The sequence below is a fragment of the Apaloderma vittatum genome, unplaced genomic scaffold (genome assembly GCF_000703405.1).
Source record: "Apaloderma vittatum isolate BGI_N311 unplaced genomic scaffold, ASM70340v1 scaffold18149, whole genome shotgun sequence".
NCBI classification, from domain to species: Eukaryota; Metazoa; Chordata; class Aves; order Trogoniformes; family Trogonidae; genus Apaloderma; species Apaloderma vittatum.
The window spans coordinates 343-9,137 of NW_009733692.1; the positions used below are offsets into that span (position 1 = coordinate 343).

Genomic DNA, 8,795 nt, shown 5'->3' on the forward strand with positions numbered 1-8,795 from the left:
TAGATATTGGGAAAATAGTTTTAGGAGAGAGCGCCAGAAAGAAGAGCTGTATGAGCCAGAAAAAGCAACGAGAGGATCTCTCCATAGCGGTGTGCGCGTTGCTGAATTCAGGAGGAGGAGTAGTGAGGATGGAGAGCGAAGATGAGAATTACAGCTTTCGGGAGCACGGCGTTGGGCTGGACATAGAGCAGAGCCTCCGGCACTGCATCGGCTCCACCGAGACCAGCGAATACTTCACTTGGATGCAGCAGCGGAGTCACCTGCTGCTGTTTGTTAAAACATGGAGCTGCGGAGACGCGGAGCAGAAAAGCGCAGCCACGAAGCCACGTATCTGTAGCGTGAGCACCGGTTTGTCCCGCAGGTCTTTCACTTCTGCTGTCGATATGAATTCAAGCGAGGCTGCCGGATTTCTGAGGCAGAAGGAAAGCTGGGCCCAGCGCCACAACGAGAACGGACCAAGCGCTAAGAAAGCTCTGCTGAGTTTTGATGGCAGAGCAAAGGAGACCCCTCCGAACACCGAGGAGTGCAACATCCGAGATGCCGCTGCCAGGTTTTTAAAGAGAGACAGACTGATAGCTGGGGAGATCCTGGATTTTACGGAGACAACGCATATTGAATTTAAGCAGTACTCTACAAGGAATATCGAGCAATACATTAAAAAAACCCTTCCAAGTTATGTCTCTGCCTTTGCAAACACGCAGGGTGGTTATTTATTTATTGGAGTGGACGACAACCGGAGAGTCATTGGAAGCCACAGGGAAGTGAAGAAAGAAGATTTAGAAAAAGCAGTAGCTGACACCATGGACTCGATGCTCTTCCACCACTTCTGCAGCTCTCAGGCAGGTGTGCAGTTCGAGACTCACATCCTGAGCGTTTATAACATAGAACAACGCTTCCAGGGCTACGTATGCGCTGTGCGAGTTGAACCGTTTTGCTGCGCTGTTTTCCATGATGCCCCTGAATCCTGGATGGTGATGGGTGAAAGAATTGAAAGGCTGAGCATCAGCAAATGGGCAGAGCGCATGACGGACGCAGACCCAGGTAAAATCCGCATTTACGTTAGCGCCAACTCCATTTCTGCCTTGGTTCGTTAACTTTCAGGAGAAAAAACCAATTTGTTTTGTTCTGTGCTCTCACCAAACCTTTGGCCCATGGCCCAGTCACCAGGGCAACCCTCCGGTAACTGCCTCCAGCCACAGACTGGTCATCGCTCTTTGAACTGGTTTAGCAGGATTTCCTGAAGCACTCCCAGTTGCAATAAGCCTGCCTAGAGATCCCATATACCCCTAAGCGAAGTGGAATGGTTCAAAATCGCTCAGGAGCTTCCTTTAGTCTTAATGAGAATTGCAGAAAACTTTTGAAGCTGGCTTTGTCTGTGAAGATGCTTAGGAGGGAGGAATGTTCTGGAGGAAATCTGGCCCCTTTAGGTGCCTAAAAGGGGGTTATTTTGAAAAACAAAGAAGACCTTACTGGTGCTGATCCCCAGGGAGTGAAATCCCCAGTGCTAGCAAGGATTAATTTCCATGCCCTGGCTTGATCTGTGCCAGCACTAAAGGAAAATAATCATTTTAGCTGTAATGGTACAGAAGGAGACCTGTCCCAGCGGAGCCCCTGCCGTACCGAGTGGGTCCAGCCTTGTGCGAAACCTCTCCTGCGGCCGTGGTCTGCACTCAGGGCTGGGATGTTTGGTCTCTTCAAAGGACATGGTTGCATGAAAGACAAAGGGGGCGATGTTGGTAGGAGAGGAAGAAAGGAGCAAGGTCTTTTGGAGCCCAGAGCACACGTAGGTGGTTCTTGTAGGGCGCTGGTGTGCTGACCTGGCGCCTCTTACCTCTGCGCTTGGGTCTCAGCAGATTTATCCCGCGTGGGGTCGAGATCCTGCCTGTGAACCGAGAAGCCGCCTGTGCTGTGAGCCCTCCCTTCTACAGCAGATCAAGAGCCTGTTGGTTTCAGGGAATGCTGTCAGTCTTCATAACGCAGGCAGAGTTTTATTGAGTGGCATTGTGAAGCGAGGTTTTAAATTAATCCCTTGAATTTTAGTGCTGGGTTTTAAAAGTCGATATGGAAGGATTTCGATGGATATAACATGCTTTTTTTTTTTTTTTTCTCCTCTGAGATCTTTCAAATCTGGCTGATAAATTTGAGAATGAGCTCAGTTTGGCAAATGGTCCTCCTCTTATCAAGCCAGTTTATTCAAAAGCTGGTCTCCCGTGCGTGTCTGAGCTCCAGGAGTGCCTCTACCCAGGTAAGCCTTTTTTTCTGGATTTTTTTTTTAATTTAAGGTGGAAAGATCTCATCCTCTGCAGAAGAGCTGCTTGTTGCTACTGTCTGTAGAAACTGATGGTTGTTATCCACAGCCACCTGGTTATTAGAAAAAATGCTGCTACAGGCAAACCAAGTGAAAGGAAGCTCCAAACAGGTCAACAAAAATTCAGAGAAAGTAACCAGACCAGCCTCCAAGCTGAGGCCGTGCAAACTCGGAACACTCCCCGCAGCTGGGCGCTGGTGGTGCTGTACTACTGGTCCACCGGGCCAAGCACTAAGTGTCTGAGTGCTGGAGATCTGATCAGCTTAGGTGCTTATCTCACCTACTGAGTTAATTCTGCCACAGCGAAACTTCAGGCCACGACACAGAGGGGAAGGAAAAGCTCAGCCCTTATTACGCAGGGCTTGAGAACCTTGCCTTGGTTTTATTTTTTAGGTGAAGACTTTCATTATTTGAGAAATAAGAGCTATAAGAGCTATCTGAGCTATAAGAGCAGAGACGGTTGCTGAGCAACTGATACTCCCACATGCCAAGCCCTGAAAGACAAGAGAATAGAAGCGCAATGTAAATCCTGTGATGTCCCTGCAGAGCCGGGCTGCGGCTTTAGGTCAAGCTCTGAGACACGTGGGATGGAGATGGAATTCCAGGTCCGCGTTCAGCGGTCAGAACCACTCCCAGCAGCAGCACACACATACTTTCTCATCAAACAGTCCACGGATTATTTTTTTTTTCCAAATTCTGACCTATGGATGTATCTATTAATAGCCTTTTTTTTCTAATTATTTTTGTAATCTGGCTATCTTTTCACATCTATTTTCAGCATTGCTCTCAGATGACCGATTTACTGATCAGTAAATAGTGTTCTGGTGCAGGATACGCAGTTGCTGTTTCTTGATGAGAACGTGTTTTTTAAATGGAAGCCCGTGACACAGTCAGCGTAAATGTATGCTTGCGCCTGAGATTTGTCTGTGTGGTATGAATGTGCCTAGCTATCATTTTAACCCGTGTATTTAAGAGATGGTTGGTGTTAATATTTTTTAAAATTACTGTTACTTGTTATTTTGGAGGAGCATCAAGTTTAACATTGGGATGAGAGGTATCTTCGTGTATCCCCCTATATTTAATAGGGATGTGTATATATACATCAGGGATGATGCTCCTGAGTGCCTTTTCCCTTGCTGTAGGCATTTTACCAGTCAGGGGTGCTGGAGATGCTGCAAGGACCTCTATGAGGAGGCAGATCCTTCCAAAGAGACTTTTTCTTGTTCCATTTAGATGCCAAGCATGCCCGAAGCGTGGAGTTTATCCCTCTTTTATGCGTATAAAAAATCCTTATAGATTTACCATCAGGTATCATGGGGATGCTGAATTTTTCACACACGCTTAATCATTTACTTTGATGACTTCATGATGTAATATATTCCTCCAGCAACTGATGTGTTTTATTTGCTGTATTTTTTCTAATTTTTGATTTCTTTTTCTCTAGTGGGTTCTAATGAAATCAAATGGAAGCCAGAAACTATCTGCAATGACCTGTTCTCAGAATATCCTGGATTAAAGGATTTAATGGAAGAACAAATCCGTCCATTTAACAAGGGGGTACTGATCTTTTCAAGGAGTTGGGCCGTTGAGATTGGATTGTGGAAGAAGCAGGATGTTGTGTGTGATGTTCTCCTAGTGGCTGAAAATGCATATCCAGTATTGTATACTGTCGTCAAGGATTCCTCTTCTGAGCAGGAAAACTTGAGAGAAACTGCCCGCGCATTAAAGCAGAAACTAGTCAATGATGGGGGTTATGCTTCAAGAGTGTGTGTAATTCCCCAGATACTGCACCTGGATGGCACAAATAGCCAGATGGAAGTTGCAGAGGATTACGTTCCCCAGCGAGAAAACCCATGTGATTACACCAGCTTGTACCCAGAGAATTACATCCTCACCTCCAGGGACATCCCTGCATTCCTACGTGCACTTGTCATCGTTGTGCTGCGCTTTAAGTCCTACTTAAGTGACCATTTTGGCTGTGAGATTTTCAACCTTCTCACTCGTGAACAGTATGAGATGCTCTCCAAGAACCTGCTCAAAACCAAGGAGCAGTTTGTCCTTGGTCTTCCTGGAACAGGGAAAACAATTCTGGCTTTGAAGATCATTCAGAGAATAAAAAACGTTTTTCACTGTTCTTCAGAAGAGATACTCTACATTTGTGAAAATACACCCTTGAAGGAGTTTGTGGGGTAAGCAGTAATTCTTCTTTTTCTTCTTTCATTCCATCCTCTCTATGTGCAGCACAAGCCCTGCTGATTTTATATCCATTCACCAAATACATAACTTTGGCTGACACACACACAATAATAATCTCAAGAACGTTGCGACTATTGGAAGTGTTACTGAGCTGAGCTCTGCCCCAGACCCAGCGTTCACTGCCTGTGGTGAGAATCCCACGTTCAGCGATTGCTGGGTTGTGTTAGGCCTTCAAAAGACGATGGCCCTTAGTTTAACAGTTTGTCACAGCTGGTGCTGACAACAGAACCACCCAGCTGCCTTTTTATGTTGTTGCCTCGACACTGGGGAGAAAAGGGAACCCTCCTTCACACGGGGGCTCGGGCATCGCGCTGCCGTCACAGGGTTAGGGAGAGCAGGGCAGAGGGACAGCCCTGGGGAGCCTTGCCATGGAGTCCCCACGTAGGAAAAGTGACCCCACTTGTCCTCCGAGGGTAGATCCAAAGCCTGTGTGGGCTGAGCAGCAACGCCTGCACACAGCAAAACCACTGGGATAATTCCTCCAGCCGGAAAACGATATAGGAAGTTTTGCACGTTTAGAGAGTAAGCAGCAAAAGCTCTCCAAGCAAGAACCCACTGAGAAATGGGGGCAGTTAATATGGATTTGCCTGGTCACATCTTCCTTTTATTTACCATAAAAGTTTCTTGGGTTTCGGTTTGTTTTTATTTTTAGATATGAGAACTGCTGGTCTGTGACACGTGCTGCCTTCGTAATGAGGAACTTCCCAAAAGTGAAACACATTGTGGTTGATGAAGCTCAGAATTTTCGTCTGGAAGAAAACTGGTACCAACGTGCCCGGAAACTAGTCAAGGAAAAAGGTGGCATTTTCTGGGTCTTCCTGGATTATTTCCAGTCCACTCACCCGTACGGTTGTGGTCTTAACTTTTCCCAGCTATACCCTCAGGAATGGTTGACCAAAGTGGTCCGTAACGCCAAGCGAATATACAGTGCCATGTCTGATCTAATGGAGAAAATCCTCCAAGAACGTAAGACAGATATGCCCTATGAGGTGCTGGAAAAGCTGTTTGAGCAGGCTGAATGTGCCCATTCTTTGCCAGGGGACTACATAAAAAAAGAAAATATGGGAACGTTTGAGATGGTAGAGTACGTGAGCAGGCAGTGCAACAGCTACATCCAGCAGGGCTACCCCATCCGAGACATGGCCATCCTGTGCAGCACACTGGAGGCAGCCCAGGTCTTCAGGCAGATGTTGGAGCCCGAGCTAAAAAGACAAATAAGGAAAAGCAGAGTGAGGTTGGTCTTTGGGGTAGCGGAGGATGTTCGAAAGGATGTCATTGTTGTTGACAGCATCCGACGCTTCTCCGGCCTGGAGAGGAGGATTGTGTTTGGCATCCACCCCATCCCTGGGCAGGACGAGGTGTCTCTCAGTCTTCTGCTCTGCGCAGCGTCCAGAGCCAACAGCAAATTCCATTTGCTGTATCACAAACAAAAGACGTTCTTGAGAGACGCATCTTTAGACAACAATTTACTCTTGGCTGGGGATAGGGATGCTAGAACGCTGCGCTCCTTTTTTTTTAAGTAATATAGGGCAGCCTTAAGGGTTTTTTAATGCCCTTTCTGTAGTCTGCAAAAAAAAATACAAAAAATACGCAGTTTCGTAGATATATTTCATCATGTGTGGGCCTGTAGGATGTCATAAAACTGATTTTAATTAAAGGACATTGCCACCTAGAGAGAACAAATCGCTGAAAATGGCAATGGCAGAATGAAGCCAACAATTACAAAGTGCTTGGATAAATTATAGAATGGTTTGGAGACTTGTACTTTCCATTTCTCTGCTCTGTAAGCTGATTGCATATTCTGAGTTTTTTCAGGACTACCAGTGTGGGGGACCACACAGCAGGGGCCATCCTGGCTCCATCCCCTTGGCACCTTCCCTTCGGGTATAGATGAGATCTCCCTGGGCCTTCTCTTCTCCAGGCTGAGCAGTCGCAGCGCTCTCAGCCCTTCCTCATAGGAAAGGTGCTCCAGTCCCTTCATCATCTTCATGGACCCCTGTTGCACTCTCTGCAGTACGTCCATGTCTCTCTTGTACTGGGGAGCCCAGAACTGGACCCAGTGTTGCAGGGGTGACCTCACCACTACTGAGCAGAGGGGAAGGACCACCTCCCTCCTGCTAACGCAGCCCAGGACATCAGCAGTCTTTTTTGCTGTGAGGCCTCTTGGCTAGCTCAGGTTCAACCTGGTGTCCACCAGGATCCTCAGCAGCATTCTCTGCAGAGCTGCTTCCCAGTCGGTCGGCCCCTGGCATACACTGCTGCCTGGAGTTACTCCTCCTGCAGGGCAGGACTTTGCAGTTTTTCTTGTTGAACTTGTTCGTGGCAGCCCATTTCTCCATCCTGGTGAGGACTCTCGCTTGATGCTTCTCCCTTCTGCCCCTCTCTTTTAGTGGTAGCTCACGTTTGCACCCACTCAAGCTGTTTAGAAACTACGGTGGGTCACTGAGAGTTCTTCATTCAGGGACCGGGACCGCTGAAGTCAACACGCTGTTGCAATGCAGTGCCTGTATTGACAGCCTGATTCTTAGGGTCATGTCAAATTTTATATAAGCAGTACGGCTCTTTAAAATCTTGATTTTGAAAAAAAATGTTAAGAATCTACCACCTAATTACGTCTTTTCTTTGTCTCAGATACTGACTGTTGCGAGAGCTTTGCCAATGTTTGTCTAGTAACATACTTCTATTATTGCTTACTCTGAAGACGAATTTTAAAAAGCTGACATGATAATGTCATATTTTCTCAGGGGAAAAAAATATAGATCACTCTAACTCTTACATAACTGTATCAGCTTTCGGCTTTTCTGTAGTAAATGGCTTTTCCTGATTTGGACATCTCTTGGTTATTTGTGGTGGCCAGCGTTCCGGATCTGAAATTGCGAGGGCTTTGCAACACCTTCGAGGACCATGAAGGAATTTCTGCTGCAGCTCGTGGTCTGAGAAGATCTAAATCCTGCCAGGTTTTAGTGTGTCTAATCCTACTTTGGGCTGTTAGCGTGCCAGTTTAACGTGTTGCGTATCACGTCAGTGCTGCAGTGTTTAAATACGCCCTCCTGCAGTATTTAAACTTGTCTTGACCAAAACATTCCTGGAGTAGCAGTGAGGAAGCAATTCCCAGCCCAGCATCTGAGGATTGGTGTGGGAGGGGAGCACCCTGTGCAGGGGGGGTCCTTCAGGGTGGGGGTCCCGGCTGACGGAGCCGGGTCACGGAGCTGTCAGGCACATCTCCCTTGTGGGTGGTTGTTGCGGGTTAGGGCTGGGCCGGCCACTAACGCAGAGAGACGCTCTCTAACCCCCTCTTCCCTCCCCCAAATGGGAAGGAAAAGGGAATTAGGCAGAGAGACTTACGGGTTAGAGAAGAAAAAAGACTAGAACAGCTTTAATGAAACAATAGAAATAATGGTGAAATGATAAAAGTAAAGAATATATACAACTATAGATAATAGCCCGATGTCAAACCCAGCTCCCTCCCCGGATATCAATCCCCACTGGTGCTGCAGAGCAGGAGGCACCGGGGAAGCCCCAGGCTCAGCGGTGATGGGACCTGGATACAGGGAGCTGGATTTGGGAACTCAGGATCGGATCAAAAGCAGGAGGTCAGATGGAGTCCTCCCTGGACACCGGCCATGGCAGAAAAAGGGAAAAGAAGGGCTGAAACTCTCCTGATCACTCAATTTATACTAAATATGACGTATATGGGATGGAATACTCTCGTTGTCACCTGTCCTGTCTATTACCCCCCGGAGGTGCAACCTTTCACTTCCTTGTGCCCCCTCTCACTACTCGGCACCCCCAGCGTGGCACACAAGAGCCAGCAGTGGCCTTGGTCAATACAGGAATAAGTATAAACAAGAGCCTGTCTGCATCCCAGTCCCAGGCCGTGACTGTAACATCAGGGGTTATCCCTGCCAGCAGCACACCCTGTCTGCACAAACACACTGCCGACTGCAGACAGTGCAGCCTTTTAGAAGAGACTGAACTGGAAAGTAAAAATCACTGAACAGGACTGGGGTTTTAGCTACACCCAGGGCAGTGGCGACTCCAAAGAGGACCACAGGGCAACCGGGTTGCCGGGAGGGATGGAGTCCATCTCCGGGGGTGAGCGGGGAAGCCAAGGTGCCGGCTGAGGAGATGGTGCACAAGGAGGGAGAACGCAGGTTCCCGGGGACGCCTCTCCCAGCAAAAGAGGTTGTTGCATCATCAAATCATTAAGGTTGGAAAAGGCCTCTAAGAT

At 47.6% G+C, this 8,795-nt stretch overlaps 1 protein-coding gene across 1 annotated transcript; it reads left to right on the plus strand.

Annotated features, from left to right (window-relative positions):
• Nucleotides 1-3: 3 nt before the first annotated feature.
• LOC104278900 (schlafen family member 11-like) lies at nucleotides 4-5,981 on the plus strand (the record flags this gene model as incomplete). The annotated part of the gene is made up of 4 exons (XM_009876016.1): nucleotides 4-1,041; nucleotides 2,117-2,245; nucleotides 3,753-4,497; nucleotides 5,217-5,981. Coding segments are annotated over 4 exons (2,677 nt in total), but the record flags the coding sequence as incomplete, so codon positions are not given.
• Between the last annotated feature and the right edge of the window lie 2,814 nt (nucleotides 5,982-8,795).